Below are 21,040 nucleotides of genomic sequence, written 5' to 3'. Positions count from 1 at the left end.
GTCGGTTCTATTTCCGTTAGGAGGCAGTGTTGCCAAATTGGGCGCAATTTCCAGTCCAATTTCGAAACACTGGCTGAAGCGCGCTGCAGACGACGTTGCCAGATTGAGTGGGTAATCGGGCCCAATCTGGCAACACTGTGAGGAGGACGTCACGGTGGCCCCGCCCCCGTCCCACCGTTGACCTGGTAACCAGCAGAGCGTCGTGGAGATAAACTGTGCCTGTTGTCCCAATCACTGCAGCTTACTGCTACACACCCCGGCTTCTGTCTGCCTGTTGGGCCCGAAACAACTCCTGGAAACCATTAAGACCGACCATACAACGGCTGTTTGTTGAGGTAATAATCAAACTATTACTGCTACGATGAGCTACCGTTAGCCAGCTAACTGACTACTGGTACTAGTTATCTAAATACTGGTACTAGTTAGCTGACTACTGATACCAGTTAGCTGTCGACTAGTGGTACCAGCTAGCTGACTACTGGTACCAGTAAGCTGACTACTGGGACCAGCTAACTGACCGCTGGGACCAGCTAGCTGGCTACTGGTACCAGTTAACTGACTATGGTACCAGTTAGCTTGTGCTAAGGTGATGTTTAGGTGTTATGTGCTTACTAGCTCAGCACAAGCTGCATATACGACGAGTTTGTCTCCTTATTATGACAACGTATTGGTTATCAGCGGTCACACAGACCTCACCTCCTCCTCATCTCACACAGACCTCCTCCTCACCTCCCCTCACACAGACCTCTTCACCTCCACCTCCCCTCACACAGACCTCTTCACCTCCTCCTCCCCTCGCACAGACCTCACCTCATCCAGAGGTCTGTGAAGAGGCAGCGAGGCAGAGATCAGTTGTGTGTATCTGTAACCAGCTGTGTTTCCGCTTTCAGACACTGAACAACCTTCTTTGAATCCCTCCACGCATAATGAGAGGCGAGGATGCCAGCAGGTGAGTGGTTGCCTGCTGATTCTCTTAAAAATGTACACAGACACAAATACTGGTTACAACTGGTTACCACATATATTAATAGACTGCCAACTCTATGGGGTGTTTCCACAGGTGAGAGTGAAGCCCGGGCAAAGACCAGGGACCGGTTCAATGAGGTCCTCAAGAAGTACACCGACCCGCAGCCAGGGAAGAAGAAGGTGAAGAAGAAGAGCTCCGAGCCCCAGAGTGAGAGCATCGTGGTAGGTTGTTAAAGCTGAACGATCATGAACTATTTAGAACCGCCTACATATTAGAAATAAATTAAATATAGTCATCAACATCTGTATCACCCCCATGTACGTTATAATACACATACAATTAATCAATTATACGAATTAAAGTGGCTGAATTTTGATGTGTTTAAATTCTGAACGCTTTCTGAACATCTGTTGTTCTGTTCTATTATTCCCTGATAAAATAAAGCCAGACACCTCATTCAGTAATCGTTGCTGAATGTGAGTGCGTTGGCCATAGCAACAATAAGGCAGCTCACCACAGTTCCTCAGCCATCCCCATGTCACCCCTCTCTCCCAGCTCCAGACTCTGAAGAAGAACCTGGAGAAGGACACCGAGGACGACGAGACGGTCCTCCAGAACACGTACCGCCCTGAACAGGGCAGCCCTCGCTTCACTAAGAACCGGCGGCGAGAGAGGGAGGCCGTCGAGAAGGTCCTCAACGTCCACCATGACGAAGAGGAGCCTCCCCAGCCCTCCAAGGGCAAGAGGAAGAGCAAACGGGAGCTGCCTCCGTCTCAGGTGAGCTAGCCACGAGAAAGGCAGCTCCGCCTCATAACTCCGCCTCTTACTTCCTTATCTCCCCTGCACTTTGTTTATCAGTAGTTCTATAGTCCAGTTAAGTTAGTGTATTTATTTCGTTTTTTACCATACTTTTAAAATTTGTACTTTGATGTATTTATATTTTCTACTATGGTCCTGTACTGTCTACTTTGACACGCTAATGTCCCGTCTTCATTGAGTGAAGTACCGTCTTACCTCCTCTCAGGACGACCCGCCGGGCTGCGACCAACCGGAGGACGGCTCCGTCGGGGCAGAGGACCCGGAGCTAGGCCGCCTCGAAGGACGGGAGGAGGGCAGGAGGCCCAGCAGGAAAGGAAGGAGGGGCCGAGGGGCCGGGGGGGGCGTTGAGGCAGCACGCCCGCAGGTGGATCCCGAGGATGACCTCCTGCAGCGGTACCGGCAGCGGATCAGCCGGGAGGAGGAGGCCGAGGGGAACTTCGCCCCCAACGCCGTCGCACTCAACAACGACGTCGGGAAGAGGAAGAAGAAGAAGCTGAAATCGGCTGGCCCTGAGTCGGACCTGGGGTCTGTTTAAATGCTCTGGATACGGGTCGGACCCACTGGGTCCCCAGAGTGACTCACCGGGATCTAACGGTGTGTTTCCCGCCGACAGGGACCTCGATGGAGAGGCAGAGCAGGGGGCCAGTGACACGCACAACACAGTGGACGCTAGAGGGAAGAGGAGGAAGAAGAAAAAGCAAGGTAAGGTGTCAGGTACCTTGTTTAGAAGTTTATTGAGAATGGCAAATACATTGTACATTGTTTCATATAAAATATAAAATAGATGCCATGCATACAGGTTTCTAGTCAAGACTATTAGCAACCCCTATTCCTGGATAGGCCTTTACTAAAAGTCACACTAGAAGTTACATCACACATCAGATAACTCTTTATTGAAGATCAACAAATACCAATGATAGCATGAGACATGGGAGACTGCAGTATCAGTGGTGTGTGTGTGTGTGTTTGGAAGGACAAGGAGTGTGGATAGAGGTTTGACATTTAACCAAATGTCATTTATAACCCAGAACCAACCACAAGCTAACAACCAGTGTCGCCTCTCCTGAGAGCTGGAGCGAGAGGCTCAGCTACTGTATGTATTTGAATGTGTCCACCCAGTGGTGGTGGAGGCCGAGGAGGCGGAGGCAGAGTTGCCGCAGCGACCGGCCCTGGATGACAGCCTGGTGCTGGGCGTGTACATCCACCGGACGGACCGGCTGAAGACAGACCTGCGCCTCTCCCATCCCATGGTGAAGGTCCACGTGGTGGACGAGCTGACGGGGCAGTACGTGAGGAAGGAGGACAGGTGACGCCCCCTTCCTGTTGACCATATTAGGATTCATGGAGGATGGATGGAGGATAGTGTTGTGGCTAGGGAGACTCCCACCTGGGTAGGGTCGGATCCCCAAACGTCCGCAGCCTCATGACGCCCGCAGCCTCATGACGCTCAGGATGTTCAGGGTTGAGTTGAGGTGTGGGGTTTATTTTATGGTAGTCTGTTCCTCTGTTAAAATCGATTGTGTTGATGTGTTGTGTTGGGTTGTGATTGACATATATTTTTTTGTAGTTCTGCTATCTCTTTAACCATTTTTTTTATAAAAAAGAGTTGATTCCAGCTGTATATTGACTCTACTTATTATTATTATTTGTGTACATGTGCAGCAATCGACCGGTGTCGTCGTTCTACGAGCAGGAGTGCGTGGAGCATGTTCTGCCCATCATGACCCAGCCGTTCCACTTCAAGAAGAACAAGTCCACCATCCCGGAGTGGGAGGAGCAGATCATCTTCAACGAGCGCTTGGGACACTTCCTGCAGGACCGCGGCGACGCGCCACGGGTCATACTCTTCTTCGAGGTCCGAACGCTTTAAACAGAACACAAACATTCGGCTGGGTTATCTTTTCAGTTGATGGGCGAAAAAGAATTGTTTTATATTGTCATGCTATCGAAACACCACATGCTGTAACAATTAGTGCGTGTGGTTATTAACGCTGTATATTTTAAAGCTAGTATTTCCTTTGACCCTTGCAAGAAACAAACAGATCGAAGCCTAGCCTTCGTTCGCTGCGTCACTTCCAATGTTGTGGGGTTGTTTGTGGTGTGCTTCGGACAGGTGCTGGACTTCATGACCATGGAGGAAGCCAAAGCCCACGATGTAGGCAAGCAGGAGAGAGGGTTCCGGAAGGTGGCCTGGGCGTTCCTTAAGGTGACCATCATCAGGCTTGAGTCCTTTCACTTTTTTCATACGCATTTGCCCAACAGGAGGAGGTTTCATGCTTCATGCCCTCTCCTGTGTCTCCCCGCCAGCTGGTGGGAACCAATGGCGTGCTGAACGTGGACAGTAAGCTCCGCCTCCAACTCTTCTGCCCGCCGGCCAGGGCCAAGCCGCAGCCCAAAGCCATCGAGGTGGTGGAGTGGTGGAAGAGGTATCCCCGCAACAGATACACCTCCACCCTCTACGTCACCGTCAAGGGCCTCAAACTCCCAGAGCATGTGAGTAGGAGGGAAGAGAGTCTGGGATAGGCTAGAGGGCTAGAGGGGGACATTTTTAAGCATATTTGAGCAATGACCTTGCGAAGCCCCTTCCTCGTCTTTGATGCCACTGTAGCCATGGACGATGCCTCACGCCGACTAGGTCACTGGGTGCCACTAGGTGGACCCAGGTGGCTCTGACTGGGCTCTTAGCTGCAACATCTGAGGACAGTGATGCATACAGACGGCGATCCGTGCTGCCGTGTAGGAGATCACCCTGAGTATGTTTGGGGATGGCTGGTTGAACCTGTGTGCATTGATTACCCAATGTGCATTGAGCATTGATTAATTACCAGTCTGACTCGGGCCAGGCGAGGCTGTTTCCACCAGACATCAACCACCCAACCTCCACCCAACTTCTCACCTTACGGCGAATTTTGCTGTTCTGAATCCAATACAGGTCAACTATTCAATGGCAGGGATGTTCTTGTCACTCTCTCTCATGGCCTCTCTTCCTGTATATTTAGATATTCCTGTGTATCTCATCCTGATGAGCTGATAGAAAACATCCACCATTCTCTACAGATTGTTTATTCTGTTCATTCATTTAATATCCTTGGCAACCTGCCTTCTATGCTAGACATCACAACTCAATAAATGTTTTATTTAACAACACATGCTACTGTAGTAGACTTTGTTTTAACCGTGAGGTGCCCCATTATCTGAGATACATTAATGGAGAGCCATGTGTGAGCTGACTGTGTTGTGGTCATTTTGGGGGTGTTGGTGGTGGTGGCTGCATCGTGCAGGTGGACTGAGCTGACTGTGTTGTGCTCATTTGGGGGGTGGTGGTGGTGGTGTTGTGTGCAGGTTGACCCCAGCATGCGCTCCATGATGGCCCTGCAGGAGGAGCGAGGCAGCACCTCCTACAGCGAGCTCCAGAGTGAGGTGACCAGGAGGAGCCTGCCCCAGCCCGCCGAGCAGAGCCAGGCCTCCGTGTTCAAGTGGAGCAGGATGCCAGGCCAGGTGGGGGCTACGGTCCATAGTACCCTGGACCTAGTCCAAGTTCTCCTCAAAGGGCCTAGGGTTAGGGTGGGGTGTTGTCAAATGTGGGCAATGCCTTTTATTTGAGAACACCCCACCCTAGCATCTTCCCTAAACTTAAGCCCCCTTAACGTGCACAGGAAAACTCTATCCAGGGTTCTAGTCCTGTAGAAGGAGCGCATGAACGACCCTGTTCAACTCCTCCTCTTGTTACTATGAACCCTCAGGCATAGAAAGCCTTCTTTCTAAACAGAGAAGTTCATAGTACCAAGTGTGGGATGGGTATTCTCTCTCTAAACCCTAATGTGGTTGCATAATGCTATCCATGATTAAAGTGAGTCTGAGGTTTGTGATATTCTGTCCCAGCTGTGTCGGATCCCCAACAAGCCCGTGCTGTCGTTCCGGGGCGGGCACATGGGCTGCTTCACCGTGCGCTTCTCCCACGGCGGGACGGTGCTGGCTGCGGCCTGCGCTGACAGAGACGCCTTCCCTGTCATCGGTGAGCAACTTCCCCTGCTCCTATCGCGTTACACACCAATCACAACATAATTCACCGCTGCAGTCAGTCAGTCAGTCATTTAGTCAGTCAGTCAGTCACTAGATACTGTTTTCTAATGGTTCAGGGGATCACCCTTTGTTGTGTGTTACTAACAATGGAAAGTGTGGGTTGTACAGTATCACCACCACTGTTTAAAAATGATAATTTTGTTGTTTACCATTATAACAATCTGTATAAAATATATGAATATCTCAGGATGTAGAAAGGTGTATTCATGTAAATGTAAACAAATAATGTGAACCAATCTTCCACAACTGTCAAATATTGACTGTCAAACATAACTGACACTACATACAATACGTATACATACTACTAAATGATCCACCGACCTAATAGCAATAGTGAATACCTGATGACACTGTTAACTAAAGGCGTGTGGGCTGTCCTCAGTGTATGAGATTCCCTCTGGCACCGTGCTGGCGGTGTTCAGCGGCCACCTGAGCGTTGTGTACGACCTCTGCTGGTCCAGAGACGACCGCAGCCTCCTGTCCGCCTCCTCCGACGGCACCGTGAGGTGAACGCACCACCCTGTTGCTCCATGTACACCTCGCCACCAGGGGGTGCCTGTGCTCTTTTCTCAACTCTTAAGATGATCTATCTTTATGTAAATTGTAACATGAATATCACATTTCTTTGTCATTTATTTAAATGACAGAAGCTTTCGTTTTTTTTGTTTTTATTGTTCTATGTTTAGTTTATTTATTCCTTCATATTTAATTTACTAATATCATTTACGCAGTTTCTTATTTATGTTTGCACTTTTGTTCAATGTGGGAATGCAAGGAGAATAACACAATGCTTAATTGAAGGGAGTGGAACGTGGACCGGCTCCTAGGGATCGCCCAGAAGGTGCTGCCCCACCCATCCTTCGTGTACAGCGCCCGCTACCACCCAGCCGCGCCCCACCTGGTGGTGACCGGGGGTTATGACGGCCTGCTGAGGGCGTGGCGTGTGGACGGCCACGATGTCAACGGCCAGCTGCTGCAGGAGCTGGAGGGGCACGGCAGCTTCATCAACGCCGTGTGCTTCGACTGCGAAGGTACGCCCAACACAAGTTGCCATGTGACGTGGGTCATTATAATAATCTTAATTATTAACCCTAACCCTGATAACAACATTGGGATTTATTTGAGAGAAAAATATTGATATGTATTTTTGTTTCATATGATAATAATTATAATTATTAATAATAATAATTAATACTGTTGGCTTATTTCTTTCTCCTGGTTGATGTGCCTCTCTACCCAGGAACAAGGCTGTTCTCTGCGGATAACAGCGGGGTGATCATCGTGTGGAGGACGCCGGTGGCAGACGGAGCTGGGGGGAAGCCCTGTGAGGACTGGAGCATAGAGAAGGTAGAAACAAAACACTGAGCGTTACCCGGGGAAACACTACCTTGACACCGAGCCACGTCTGTTTCATTGATGAGCTGATGCTGCTTTGGCAGAGGATCGAGGAGAGGGACCTCGGGGGGACGCCCATCAACCTGCTGGAGGTGCATCCCAACGGCCGCCGGCTGCTCATCCACGCCAAGGACAGCGTGCTGAGGGTCATGGACCTCAGGATGTAAGCCTCTTCTGTTGGGGCGCAGTACCCTCACAAGTAGTGATGTTTCATACCAGTGAAAGTGAGGGCTTGGACTCTGAACTGATGTATTAGCGGGTCGCACCGGCGGAGCTTCTGTTCTAGTGTCCTCATGTTCTATCTGTAAATGTAATTACATTTGTTTACTATCAATAAATCCCCAAAAATAAGTCTGATTGCCAGATACAGTATCCAACCTTTTAGACTATATCACTCTAGATGGGACAATAGGTCAGAAAGTGAGGAGGAGATATGAATAGGTTCAGCGTCTGTCCCCCAGCCTGGCCATGAAGAGATACACGGGAGCCACCAACTACAGAGAGAGGATCTACAGCACCTTCTCCCCCTGTGGGAGCTTCCTCTTCTCCGGCAGCGAGGACGGCATGGCCTACGTCTGGAACGCTGAAACGGGTGAGATTTGGCGTTGTTCTTCCTCTTCCTGTTGTTCTGGTTAAAGTAGTCCCTCCTCCTCCTACTTCTTCTTCTCCTTGTGTTGACGTGGTTTCCTAGGCGACCAGGTGGCGGTGTACTCGGAGCTGTGCTACCCGACCGCCCTGCGCGGCGTGGCGTTCCACCCCCACGAGAACATGGTGGCCTTCTGCGCCTTCGGTCCGAGCCAGCCCATCCTGGTCTACCTGTACGACCGCAAAGGTACGACCGAAACCGACCCCCCGTGACAGCGGGCCACTCGGCTGCTTCTCATATCGCCGCCGTGAGATAATCTTTCTGTGATACTTTGAAGAAGTAACTGTATTCTTGAAATAGAGTCGCTCTTCTTTCGGTTGCTGGTTCGATTCCCTGGGTCGTTTTCGAGGTGTGTCTGAGCGAGACAGCGAATGCTAACTCTCGATTCACCTCGCATTGTTGACCCCGCCGTCGGTGTACGGATCTGGGTATGAGTGGGTTGATTGAAATTAAGTGACAGAGACGTGTTGGGTTGAGCGAGTGTACACCCTGTGCGGACAGTGTCCCAGCTGGAGGCCCAGACCATCAGAGCGGGCAGCCGGGCCGCCCCCACGGACTCCAGCACCAGGACCGCCGAGCCCATGGCCGCCCTGCTGGACCGGACGGCCTCCTCGCCTACCGACCGCTTCGCACAGACGGCCAGGCTGTCGCTGAAGATGCAGCGTGTCAAAGACAAGCTGGACTCTGTCCTGGTAAACGCACTGCTTCATCCAGTGTCTCACTTTCTTGGCCGTCAAGGAGTCGGTGAAGGCCGTTTGCTGCTGGTGGATCATGATCAGTGTTTCCCCTACCATTGTTCAGGCCTGGCGGGCCGCCAGGCCAACGAGCGCCCCCGCCAGGCCAACAACCGGCCAAAAAAAATAAAATAATTTAACAATTTAAAAAAAAAAAAAAAAATTAAAAAAAAAAAAAAATGCGGTGTTGCGCGTGCGCAGATGATGCCCCATCATAACGGACAATCTGACAGCATTAAGTAATATCATCATTAGCATGGCACCACCAAAAAAACGTAAAAGGGATGAAGGACAAAAAGGTATTTCAAGGTTCTTCCTAAACACGGTGCCAAACGAGAGTACAGGTGGGGAAGAAGGGCGAGTGACAGGTGTGGAGGAACAAGTCAGAGGGGCAGAGGGAGGAGATCATTATCTCCTCCCAACACTTGTCAGTGTTGAATCATTATCAACCTGTGATGGCTAAGCAAGTGTTTTATATGGAAATAACCAACAAATACTCTAGCATCCCGTGAAAAATGTATAACAAATCACACTCAGCTCTTACCACCGGGCCTAAAAAAAATTCTAGGGGAAACACTGATGATGCAGGTCTTACATGAACTGACTCCTTTTTCAGGACCCGCATCGGAGCGCCTCCACTCCTGGGTACATGTCTGATCAAGGTGCGTGTTGGTGTCTTACGCTGCCTTTCGGATGTTTTCTTGTGTTATGCCAGAACCACGTCAGAGCCCGCATGGGTACGGGCTCTGACGTGGCTCTATGGCCCGAGCTCTGTGTCCGAGAACGTCTTCACGGGACAACATTGGGAGCGGACATCCCGGGAGGAAGGCGTCTCGCTGCAGCACAGTGAGCAGGGACCCTCCAGTGTGGCGTTCTGGGTTCAGCTCTGGTGCTTAGCGTAGCAATGGCATCATGTTTCATACGACAGGCGCAGCCCTGCCTTGGCATTAAGATGTAGCCTTCTGTCTCTCCTGGCTGCAGACCGAGTTTCCTTGGACTATGCAGGGAGGAGTCGGACGCTGGATTTTGCTTCTGCTGCTGTGAGTACAGCTGTCCTCTAACCAAATGGTGGACGGACAGGAAATTATATTGGTCTCATAGTTGGTGGTATAACTTGCACTGCTTTTCATAATATGGACATAAGCAGCTGCCATTCCCGATTCACACTCCTATATGATAAAACAAACCACGCTGTACATTATAGTTTCATTCCGACACTAGAGTATCGGAATTATTTGTTTTTGACATTTTATTGCAATGGCATTGAGAAGCCATTGTCTAGTGATAAGGTCAGGCTTCACCACTCTCTCTCTTTTCTTCCCTTCTCCTCTCCCTTCCAGACGGGCCTGGGCTCCTCGCTGCCGCCTCCGTCGCTGCTGTCTCCCCACTCCAAGCTGCACCTCTCCGGGGCCCTGGCAGAACAACTCATCCCCCAGGCGGCCCTCAGCTGCCAGCACCGTGGGTCTCCAAAACCTCGTGTCTCACACCTTCATTCCCTCATGATCGCATACAACTCCCGCCTCTGCACAACTTCACTTTAATGCCTCCACTCTGCCTGTGTGAAGCGGGGGCTTGAATCACTGTGGGGGAAGAATGGCATGCCAGTTGGCCAATGCCAGAGTTCCATTAACCGGAGCCGACACATCAGCTTACACCACAAACTAATTGGGAACTCAAGCGCAGCAGTTGGCATGTGTGCTCTTCACAGAGACCAGAGCCCTCTCGTTGTCTCCACACACATCCGTAGGTGGCCAGCATGAAAAGAAGCAGGTCCTCTGGTTAGATTGGTGCCGGTCTGACCCCTGTCTTGTTTGTTTTCTTGCTGCATTTTCAGGGGGCTTCAGTCCAGTGGGCCGTCGCTTGAAAGGAGCTGGGTCGCTACAGACGGTACGGTGTATATATCCTGGGGTGATAGGATTAAGTGGAATCTAGCGTTGAGTTTGCAGATTGCGACCCATTGAACTGACTGCCAAGTTCGTACCACCAGATGCCACTAAATGAACACACTTCACCTTTAAACAATAATGGATTCAATACATAGAGATTTGATATATTTGAATTGTAGATGATAATAATAACCCTAACTTAAAAGGTGTGTTAGTGGAACACTGCAGCAGCAGCAGTGCTGCTGGGGATTTAAGAAGCTAAACGACACTGAGCCGGCGTTACAATGTGATTGCTTTATTTGTAATCCCACCCATAAGGGTTGCAATTTGTACGGATTATTTGTAATCCAAGCCTAAAGGGTTTCCTTTTCTGTGGAGAAATGTTAGATGAAAGGCTTAAATCCAACCTCTTTCTTCCCAGCGCCGCCCCGTCTCTTCTGGACCCCGGCTGGAGAGTGACTCTGCAGCAGGTCACCCCACTGTACGACCTTGTCTTGCTTTGTTGAATTTAACTTTCATTCTCTGTAGAGATTCTCTGTATTAGGTTCTCCTTTCTGTCCCCGCCCGCAGGTGGTCTCGCTGTACGACTACACCGCCAACCGCTCGGACGAACTGACCCTCCAGAGGGGCGACGTCATCCAAGTGCTCTACAAAGACAACCACAACTGGTGGTTTGGATGTCTGGCCAATGGGCACCAGGGATACTTCCCGGCGACGTACGCTGCGGATGAGAGTGCGTACATAACATGTACACTACCGTTCAAAAGTTTGCGGTCACCCAGACAATTTCATGTTTTCCATGAAAACTCACACTTTTATTCAACACTTTTCAGCTGTGCTAACATGAAGGGTTTTTTAATCCTCAATTAGCCTTCTCACACGATTAGCTAAACAACCATTAGCACAGGAGTGATTGTTGCTGGAAATGGGCCTCTGTACACGTAGTCATTTACCACATTAACAATGTCTACAGACAGTATTTCTGATTGATTGAATGCTATCTTCATTGAAAAAGATTGCTTTTTCTTTTTTTTTTTAAATAAGGACATTTCTAAGTGACCCTAATCTTTTGACCGGTAGTGTTTGTTTTTATAACATCTGCCTCCATGTTGGCGCAGAGCCCCCAAACAAAAGCTCAGACACAGAACCATAAATCCCCAAAAGCAATAGCCTGACAGTTTAACTAGGGCGGCCATTTGTCATTCTGGCTGATTGCATTTCCATGCTCCACCTGCAGGAGAGTTCAACGAAGACATGGACGCCCTTGAAACGCCACTTGCCACTGGGTCAGATGGCCCCGGGGGTGAAAGGGCAACGCCAACCAAGGTCCGGGGGGCCGGGTCGGGGTGCTGACGTTGTGGTTTTACAGCCAGGCCAGATGTGATGCTAGTACAGAGATCCTCTGTTGTCTCCTTTACAACTGTAGCTTATCTCTACCGATCCATCAGTCTAATGCTAAGTTATCGATACTTTTTATGTCCACATGGGAATCTGAACATGGCCAGCACCATTATTTTGGTGTGTGTTTTTGATGTAAACTCTCCTTCGAACTCTTGGTGCGGTCGGCTAATATCTATTTCTCTCTCTCTCTTTCTCCTCCCCCTCTCTCTCCATCCGTTCATCCGTCTGTCTCTCTCACCCAAGGTGTCAGCTGCCATCAGTTCTTCTGGAGAGCTCCGCTTTCTTTCTGAGCAGGACACAGAGCCAGAACTGACCACCACCAAGTAAGTTCTGCTGCTCCTGGGTTGGCTAAGCACATGTTAGCAATACATGCTAACAAATTTGGGCTAATGCAGTAGTGTGAAGTTTTACCTTGATGTATACAATATCAAATATAAACACGTCATAGAACGTTGCTAGATTAGCTTTGTATACGAGATGATGAATCTAAACTAGTATTTGGGGGTCAAGCAGCGAAGCTGTGAGACAACCATTGTTATTCTACGTTTTCCTACTATTATTATTATTATATTATTATTCTGTCAAGGGAGTCTATGGCAGCCCGTAGAACGCCATGGTCAAAAGTTGTGATATTTGGCACACTGATTCAGGACAGTCCCATAATCCCTCACAGCAAATTGATGGTCGCTAGTTCTTGCGCCACCAACAGGTCAAAGTTAAACATGCATTCATGTTTATTACTTTGACCCATTCATCCAATAATCACAAATAATTTATGACCTTTGACCTCAGGGGGACGTTATACAGAAAGTGAGCTCATATCTCTGCAAGGCCTTCATGTATCCAAACCAAACTTGCCACATAGTCTTATGACCCTATTCTAATGATGCCCAAATAATTGGGCATCATTAACGCCTAGGGGGGCGTTGTAAGCAGCAAGTCTATTCCGGCCCTTAGAAAGCAACTTCAATGTATTTTCATTGTGATAACCATTTGTAAATAGCTTTCATAATAGGTGAAATTACTGAGAAGGTCATCATGTAGCCACCTGACCGATTATCTGTCTGTCCACCAACATTTGTTTATGGAGTCCTATTCTGCCTGTCCCCCACATTGCTGCTCCCAGCTATATTTAACTACTGGCCTGAGGTGGAAGTCCTGACCATCGTCTTTTCTCTCTTCAGAAGAGCTCAGAGGAAGAAGAAAGTGAAGCGGCACGCCGCCCCCCCGCCCTCCGCGTCGTCAGATCCGGAAGCATCCGGGCCCTCTGGGCGGCGAGCCAGGCCGCTGCCGGAGAGGCCCCGGGGCCGGGCCAATGGGGCCTTTGAGTCGGACGCCTAGCCGGGGAAAAGCTGTGGGAAGTACTCTTTTTTTAGGTAAATAAGTGTTGTCTTCCCGTTTAGCATCAAACAATCCAGGTGATTGTGAAATGTGCATCTTTATATATGTTTATCATTGCAAGCAAATGGATTCGTCAGTTTTTATTACATTTTTAAGGTTGAATTCTGAGCTTGGTCTTGACATTTTCTAACATGTATCGATAGTGTGTCTGTCGCGTAAAAAGATTTCTAGTTGAGAGTATATTTGTTTCCAACAAAGCAAAAATATTTGCATTCCAATGTACTTCTCTTCCGTTTACCTTCAGCCTAATCTTAAACCAAAGAGTTTTAAATAAAAGATTTTAAATGTTGGTTATCGTCTTCCCTTCTGACAGCCTAATAATTACCCAAACTAAAATCCAAACGCCAAAATGTTAAATGTGGCAAAAATCCAGAAAAGGCCACCTAGTTGTCAATCTAATGGGAGATTACTTGTTTGAAAATGTCATTCACACAGTTGACACTTAACGGGGCAAACAATTAGCAGTAGCAAGAATGATTCCTATTGAATTAGTTCATAGCAGGTCTCATAGCACCTTTAGTGTGTTGTGGTATGAAATCATATATTTGGTTGAATGTTTTGGGTAGTTGTACTCTCATTAAGTGGTTTGGTGTGATTCCCTGTTTGTTTGGTTGCTCGGCAACAGTGTCTAGGCCTCAAGCTTTAGGCTCAGTCAGTAAACAGTTGCACGTGAGGACTCGGCCTGAGTTTTCACAATTTTCCCTTCTTGAATGTCTTAATTTGTCTGTCATGTGTTCTGATATATATTGCGTTTGCATTCATTGTACATGTTCTCATTCTCTCAGTCTATGGTTGAATCATCGTTTAACTATTTCCAATCATCGTACGTTCCCTGTGGACTCAAATCATGTGGTCCAGAGACAAACAGCTCATTCATGACTGAGGTATGGCCACTGCTCAATAGGTCTTCGTTCCCCTCAGGAATTTTTGATGATATGAGGTCTACTTTCCAGACAGGCCAGATAAGTGTCTGCTCAACAAACACAAACCGTTACCACCGTTCTACAAATTACAATTCATTCTTCAGGAATTAAGTCACAATGAATGTTTGCAATGCAATTATTAATTCAACGAGACCGTTGCATATATATTTATTATATTTCACATCTTAATGACAGAATAAGTGTTAAAAATACTGTATTATCAATATTAAAAATAAACATAAATGATTAAATTAAATACAATGACATAGGTCTACATTACCCCTATTTATATTTGCTGCAATCCCTTTATAAAGCATTTGTTATATTCTCAAATAATGAAAAGTAACAACATAATAATAACAACATTTATATTAACAACTGTTAATGTTACTGATGTAAGCAGAAGCTGCCCGTCAGGCCAGCAGAGTGGTTTCTTCTCCTGGTGTCGTTATTCCATTCTCCTGTGCATCACTTTAAAACAAGTCAAGAGTTATTATACAACATCCCCAAACTCAGTTGTCTAAAGGGTAAGAACTCTTCAATACAGGCTGCATATAATGCCTACTGCATAAAATAAGGTAGAAATTCAGGTTATGTAAGATTAACTAATTAAACGATTGTTTAATAAGTGTAATCATGATTGACCTGACCAGGTGAGCATTCACACAGTGAATAAATCCATCTACAGTCAGGACATCTAGGTGAGGTACAAACATGAGTGAGATTACCTGGGCTTCTTCAGTCTTTCAGTGAGATAATAGAAACCAAGAAGGGTGGCCTGTGGAAAAGATAAGGCATGGATTTATTTATTTATATATCTTCAACTATGTGAACTCATGCCTGTGTACCATGCCTTTTTCTGTTTGAAACCACACAGGAAGAAAGGAACAGTGTCACATGTTCAGTATTTGTTTATATCACCTGGCTGGGACGGTATTATTCTTCATTTTAAAATGCTATCCTAGTTCTCTTAGCATCAGGTAGCTATATGTACCCTTCATGCTAAGTCCCCTAACATGCATAGTACCCTAAACGCCATCAAACCTGTCATGCTAAGTAGTATCCTACATGCTAGGCACTCTAGCGTACTAAGAAGACTAACATACTAAGTACATGCTATGTTCCCCAACATGTGTTCTGAGGTAGGAAGAAGGGGAGAACAAGTCCCTCAACGATATAATACAACTTACAGCCAGACCTGAGAGCCCTCCTTGGATAAATGCTGCCCACTCAAACGTTAGATGCTGTGTGAGGAGGCCCCCCATCATTGGTCCATACAACATCCTTAAAACAGAAGAAGAACAACACAGTCTTATTTGCAGAAGCAGGTTCAATTCAACTTTAGCTCGACATGAACCACCATTTAAAAAAAGTTTTTTTTTTTACATACAATTTCAATAGAAAAGAGTAACTCACGACTAGCGGATAAGTTCAGTTGAAACATGACCCAAGGTTTTTTCCTCAGCCATTCCAGTGTGGAATCAACAACACTAATGTTATAATTGAAAGTATTTAAGTCTTTATCTTGATTCATGTAAACTGGACATATATAGAGCAGGTGTGGTGCTCAGTTCATTTAATGTATTTACCGTGAGCACAGTGTGTGACTGACACAATATTTTATGTAAAACCAATAGATTAGGCTCACTTACCCCATGGACCAACAGGCCCCAAACAGTCCAGACACCATTCCCAGAGTGCCAAGTCCATTTACGAAACCCTGCTCACTATCACCCAAGAAAAAAGAAAAGAAAAAGTGAATCAATAATATATATATTATTCTAACACTCACTTCAAACACTGAATACGGCAGAGTGACTCACTATGCAGAGGTGATGACTTCTGGTAAAATAGGCGTGATACCAATACCGGTCCCGAAGCCGTTCACAGACAGCATGAAGATGGTCAGCCACAGCTGGCTACCAGGAGGAACCCAGAACAACACAGGAAACATCACTCCTCTCACTCAGGAACAAAAGTTTGTCCAATGTTAATAGTTATACATCACATCCAGCACACCTGGGCAGGTGAAAGAATGGAGCAGGACCAAGAAAACAGAAGCCAAGTGCCATGAGAAGACCGCCAGACACCAAGAACCAGCCCCTCACATCCTGAAACGACAGACAGCAGCGGGTAGAGGGGTTAAGGGGAGGTCCAGGCAAGGCCTGACCATTCAGAACATCTGTTGTCCTGGTCTAGTAGTCGTTATCAACTCTCAGAGCCTAATCCTACATCACTTTGTGTGCAACGTTCTCCAGTCCAAGAGTTGTGGGACTGAAGAGTCGATTTTTTGTGAAATCATGAGGCGTACTTGAGACTCACAGGATATTTATCAGCAAAGAAACCGAGAAGGGGCGAGCTCAGACAGTAAGGTAAGGAGAAGGCCAGGAAGATGAGGCCCACGTGGCTGGGGCTGAGATGGAACTGGACACAAGAGAGAGAGCGGGCCTTCATAAAACATTTCACATTATAGGCACTTTTAAGTTTCAGATACAAATGTAGAATTTTTTTGATGTTCTAGAGCATAGAAAGCACCGGGGCCACTACTATTTTATAAACGTATCCTCAGCATCAAATCATTGCAAAAAATTATCAGTTACCTTGTCCATCGCGAATAAGGATAAGGTTGTGTCCAGGAATCCCAGCCCTGAGCTAAAGGTGAAGATGAAGAAGCATAGCAGCAATACTTTTGGGAGTCTCAGTAATTTGATGAAGGAATCCTCAGAAGGGTCTGCGTCTGTTCCACACAAAACAGAAGCACAGCGTAGATGTATTAAGGATCAGTTATAATATGATTTAATTATAATTGTAGCAGGCTGATTACACAGTCATAGTGCAGCCAGAACGACAGGAAGACTCCTATCAATCCTAATGTACTTAAAGAGGAACTTATTGGATATGTCATATCTCGCACTGGAATCGCCGAACCCTTACCGCAGCTGGGCATGACGATCATGTTAAATGGCACCATCAGCAGTAGGATACAGCCCAGAACAAGGAAAGGAAGTTCGTATCCAGCGGCCTGGTACAGCCAGCCTCCTAAAGGAGGCCCCAGAATGAGACCCAGTCCGGTGAATATCTGCAGACTACCCTGGAACGGAAAAAAACAAAAAAATGTGTGACTAGGTAGCAAACAAAAAAAGACAAGAATATTTAGTTTTCGCCATGACCAACCACATACCTCCACCACATACCAGTGCCATTAGGGCAGGCCAGACCTACCAAAATGGTTGCTACATTGTGTGGGAAGACTTTAGATGCCAATGCAGTAGAAGAGGTGAAGGCCGCAGCGAAGCCCATAGCGTCGACACTCCTCACAATGAAGCAGAGGGAGATGAACACGGACCCTGAGGGAGCTCTGTCAAGGAATCTGTTCATTCCAAGAGAGGGAAGAGTCATTTTTAAAAAAATGTATGATGACTATATGCTCTGTAAGGTGACCTTGGGTGTCTTGAAAGGCGCCTCTAAATTAAATGTATTATTATTATTTATTATTATTATTTTAGAGGATGTTGCTCGAACCTCAACCTCCTCCTGTCCCATAACCCTGTCCCTAACCCTGACCGTGGATGACTGCTTTGCCTTTTTCAAAGAGAAGTGGATGAACATTTGCAGATAACGTCTCTCCAACACATCTCTAGATTGCCGTATCAAGTTCAAATCTTTGGGGTTTTGTGCCTTCAAGGTTAGTCTCTGCACCCACCTCCATCCCACTGCTCACTTGTCCACGGATCCCTGGACCTGCCCTCTGAGGTACATGAATGAAAGGCGGCTTCCACTGCAAACCAATTCCCAGTCTCTGGAGATGTCATACCTTGATAGCTCTTAATGTCTGTGATGTCAAATTTGACTATACAGCTAATGGGGGTCAGGATAGTGCCATGTTAGGGTGAGTGACTAACCCTGACCCTAGAGACGTCCACAGCCTAACTGGAGGCCTTGGTAGTGACAGTACGCAATACCTGCTGCTTAATAACCAGAACTTGTTCTCACTTGACCCATTCTCTCTCACATAATGAGACTAGAAAATGAAGTTATTAGGGGAAAACCAGGCTTTGTTGATTAGACAGGCATTGTTATAAATATGAATGATTATTAATCGTTTGATTTTCGAATGTTTTCTCTCGAAATTGAAGAAAATGTGTGTTGTTTTATTTTATAGTTCTTTTTTCTATTATTTTTAAAGAATCCCTGAAAACCAACTTACTTCAAGCTCCTATTTTCTGTAACTTACCCAAACATGATAGTGCATCCTCCTGACACAAACAGGCCTGACACAAGCATGAGTTTTGCACCAATCTGGACAATCTGAGGACCAGGTGGAAAAATTATTATACGTAATACAATCATAGGAGAATCAACATCAAGTGTGAATGGATTAACAGTGTAATTTACTTACATATCTTCCCATTATCAGTGAACCAATGAAGTTGCTGAGCGCATAGCAGCCAAATATGAGACCGACCACAGTCTGGCTGGCACCCTTCTGTAACGCCTGCGTTTGGAAAGAGCCATGATTATTTAGTGGGTCTCGGAACCTAAGGGATGCTTGGCTTAGGCCTACCAGCTCAAATATTTTTTCAATAGTTATTTTAGTCAAAGTCTGTTTTGATATTTGAAGGCCATGTTGGACAATGTGTTAAGTGCTTCAAGGTATTTATATGGGTGAAACATATAGATGCAAACAATGATGAATGTTGATTGTGATTCAACTGTGTTGGTGAGTGCAGCTCCAAAGCTCACCTCGTGGGGGAAGAATGGTGCAAGTATTGAATAGCAGATCATTGAGCCAAAGTTGACAGAAGCCACGGATATTAAAGTGAAGACCTGTGTGCGAGACATCCCCCCCTGCGAAGACCTTGTTGGTTCATCTTCAGTAATGTACTCTGTCATATGAAAACATACAGCTTTAAATCAATCCTGTAGGATAACTAAACAAACGCAATACTTTTAACTCATTTTGTATGTATTTGGCTCAATACATTTACGGGGAAAGTAGGCATATAGAATTCTTCAAGTATTTATTTCCCTGATATTATTTGACTAAGTAAATCACCAACCTGTCTCTTTGAGTTCAGTGAGTTCATCGGCTGCCATGTCGAATGTTGGATTGTATTTTCTGCTCACGTGTTAAAATCATGAATGGTGAAAATTACATTCCAGAGCTGCGAGATTAAACCCGAACCCTGCAGACGAACACGTCCAGTAGGCCTGCAGCATGGATCCGGTGGACAGTGTGAGCAGGGAGGACCGCACAATGGGACCTAGTGGACAGTGTGACTAGGGAGGACCGCACAATGGGAGGCCCGCAGCCCTCATGTATAGGCGTCCAATTAGGGCGCACACTCTGGCCTTATCTGCCCAATTAGTCTCGTCATTCAGTTGTTGTTTTCACGATTGTGGGAGTTACAAAATAAATTTGTTTTTACAAAAAACTGAAAGAGGAAAAGTCGAAAACAGGATATCAGCAAAAACTGACATATTGGCCTTTTCCAGAATAGCCTATTTTTTCAAACTTTCTACTTCGTGGAGTCAATCTTTCAGTCATCTTTTTTTTTTTTCATTCTTATCACCTTTTTCTTTATTCCTGTCCCTTATGCCTACCTCTCTTTCTGAGGATGAGGAAGACTTTGTCTTTGTCTCATTTAAATAAACCTAAGTAAGTTGCAGAAAGATATTCTAATGTCTGGAGTGATGGTTTAAATTGACTTTATATAGCATTGATCAAAATTGCAATGTCCACAAACATCCAAAATTTTATTTGTGACCATGAATCCAATGTGATCACCACAGTAGAAGAGACAAAGGATTTGTTATTGACGCTAAAGGTTAGCCATTACTGGCATTGACTGGTTCGACAATGACAGCAAAGATGTCTCCTTGTGGAATACTGCCCTCTGTTGCATTTAGGGGCCCATAAAGCTTTTTTGGCTTGAGTGGAAGCTGCTAATTCCAGCGACTATTTAACCTTGTTTCTACTGCACCAAAAGCATCAATCAGCTATTTGCTACTGATGTTGCCGTATGAAATAAGACAATTGATTGATCAATTGTTTCATGAGCTTATTTAATGCAAAGCATTATTAAAGGAGCATTTCACCGGTGGAGGCATGAATATGTATTGAAATTGGGTCCTATATGTAGTCGAATAATAAAATAAAATTCTAATTTGGTGCCGTCTTGACCGAGAAAAGGCAGAAAGTGACTTTTTGGCGCTTCGCTGGCCACTCCCGCTGATATAGATCTCCGCCTATCGGACACCTCGCTGTTCCATCTACCAAGCTGATACCGCAAGACTGCTTGAAAATCATTTCACACAACATTTCTAGTGAAGAGTATTAGATGGTGAACTCACTGAATTAGTCCTACTAGAACTCAGTTAATTAGTCATAGTACTGTTTTATCAACAGCCTCTGTTAGCTTAGCTTCAGGCGCTGTGGATGTTAGTTTCTGCTGGTGAAGTCCCACCCACTGGCACTGCTCTAAGGTCTGTAGCGTCAGTGGGTCCCATCCCCCTATAGGGGGTGCTTGTAGTCTTACGAGAATCCTCCCCTCTTACACTTCCTATTTACTTCTACGCAAAAATCGTCATATTGCGTCATCTTAAACAGGAAGTGATGGAGATCAATACGGATCTCTCCAGTCTCTCCAGAAAATAAGGGAATGATGCACGACCATTCAAAAATATGAGTGGGTTACTAACGATACAAAGCTTAATGGAAATGGGTGAAGTTTCTCTTTAAGGTTATTCAGTCCTAGAACCATCTTTTTAATGGCTGTTCCTCG

The 21,040-nt window shown here is 46.3% G+C and overlaps 2 protein-coding genes across 2 annotated transcripts; one reads left to right on the top strand and one right to left on the bottom strand.

The window, feature by feature from the left end:
* Nucleotides 1–142: 142 nt before the first annotated feature.
* ahi1 (Abelson helper integration site 1) lies at nucleotides 143–13,621 on the top strand. Its single transcript, XM_030357077.1, has 28 exons — nucleotides 143–335; nucleotides 891–949; nucleotides 1,061–1,188; nucleotides 1,523–1,744; nucleotides 1,992–2,311; nucleotides 2,400–2,488; nucleotides 2,906–3,092; nucleotides 3,449–3,641; nucleotides 3,900–3,992; nucleotides 4,094–4,279; nucleotides 5,129–5,284; nucleotides 5,669–5,801; nucleotides 6,252–6,375; nucleotides 6,671–6,900; nucleotides 7,110–7,216; nucleotides 7,309–7,427; nucleotides 7,726–7,856; nucleotides 7,956–8,096; nucleotides 8,412–8,602; nucleotides 9,261–9,306; nucleotides 9,626–9,684; nucleotides 9,985–10,102; nucleotides 10,479–10,531; nucleotides 10,952–11,011; nucleotides 11,101–11,263; nucleotides 11,768–11,856; nucleotides 12,175–12,254; nucleotides 13,116–13,621. Exons 2-28 carry the CDS (start codon nucleotides 940–942, stop codon nucleotides 13,270–13,272), a joined length of 3,585 nt encoding a protein of 1,194 aa, XP_030212937.1. The 5' UTR covers nucleotides 143–335; nucleotides 891–939; the 3' UTR covers nucleotides 13,273–13,621.
* Nucleotides 13,622–14,407: 786 nt separating this feature from the next.
* On the bottom strand, nucleotides 14,408–20,368 carry LOC115544219 (MFS-type transporter SLC18B1-like). The gene is made up of 14 exons (XM_030357078.1): nucleotides 19,316–20,368; nucleotides 18,999–19,141; nucleotides 18,655–18,750; nucleotides 18,490–18,563; nucleotides 17,478–17,625; nucleotides 17,190–17,346; nucleotides 16,856–16,992; nucleotides 16,578–16,679; nucleotides 16,275–16,366; nucleotides 16,079–16,174; nucleotides 15,908–15,982; nucleotides 15,446–15,539; nucleotides 14,984–15,033; nucleotides 14,408–14,726 (listed from the first exon to the last, which is right to left on the bottom strand). The coding sequence occupies exons 1-14, from the start codon at nucleotides 19,350–19,352 to the stop codon at nucleotides 14,669–14,671; spliced, it is 1,359 nt and encodes a 452-aa protein (XP_030212938.1). The 5' UTR covers nucleotides 19,353–20,368; the 3' UTR covers nucleotides 14,408–14,668.
* Between the last annotated feature and the right edge of the window lie 672 nt (nucleotides 20,369–21,040).

Source organism: Gadus morhua, chromosome 5, assembly GCF_902167405.1.
Source record: "Gadus morhua chromosome 5, gadMor3.0, whole genome shotgun sequence".
Taxonomy (NCBI): domain Eukaryota; kingdom Metazoa; phylum Chordata; class Actinopteri; order Gadiformes; family Gadidae; genus Gadus; species Gadus morhua.
This window is presented reverse-complemented; position numbering and strand designations above follow the sequence as displayed.

Bases quoted from the DNA above. Each gene is read 5' to 3' on its own strand.
- ahi1 (XM_030357077.1), top strand. The intron at 8,603-9,260 runs GTAAACGCACTG...CTCCTTTTTCAG, and splicing joins ACAAGCTGGACTCTGTCCTG to GACCCGCATCGGAGCGCCTC. The intron at 11,264-11,767 runs GTGCGTACATAA...CTCCACCTGCAG, and splicing joins GACGTACGCTGCGGATGAGA to GAGAGTTCAACGAAGACATG.
- LOC115544219 (XM_030357078.1), bottom strand. From the start codon at position 19,352: ATGGCAGCCGATGAACTCACTGAACTCAAAGAGACAG. The intron at 17,626-18,489 runs GTAAGTTACAGA...TGGAATGAACAG, and splicing joins GGATGCACTATCATGTTTGG to ATTCCTTGACAGAGCTCCCT. The intron at 15,983-16,078 runs GTGAGTCACTCT...CTTGGGTGATAG, and splicing joins GAAGTCATCACCTCTGCATA to TGAGCAGGGTTTCGTAAATG.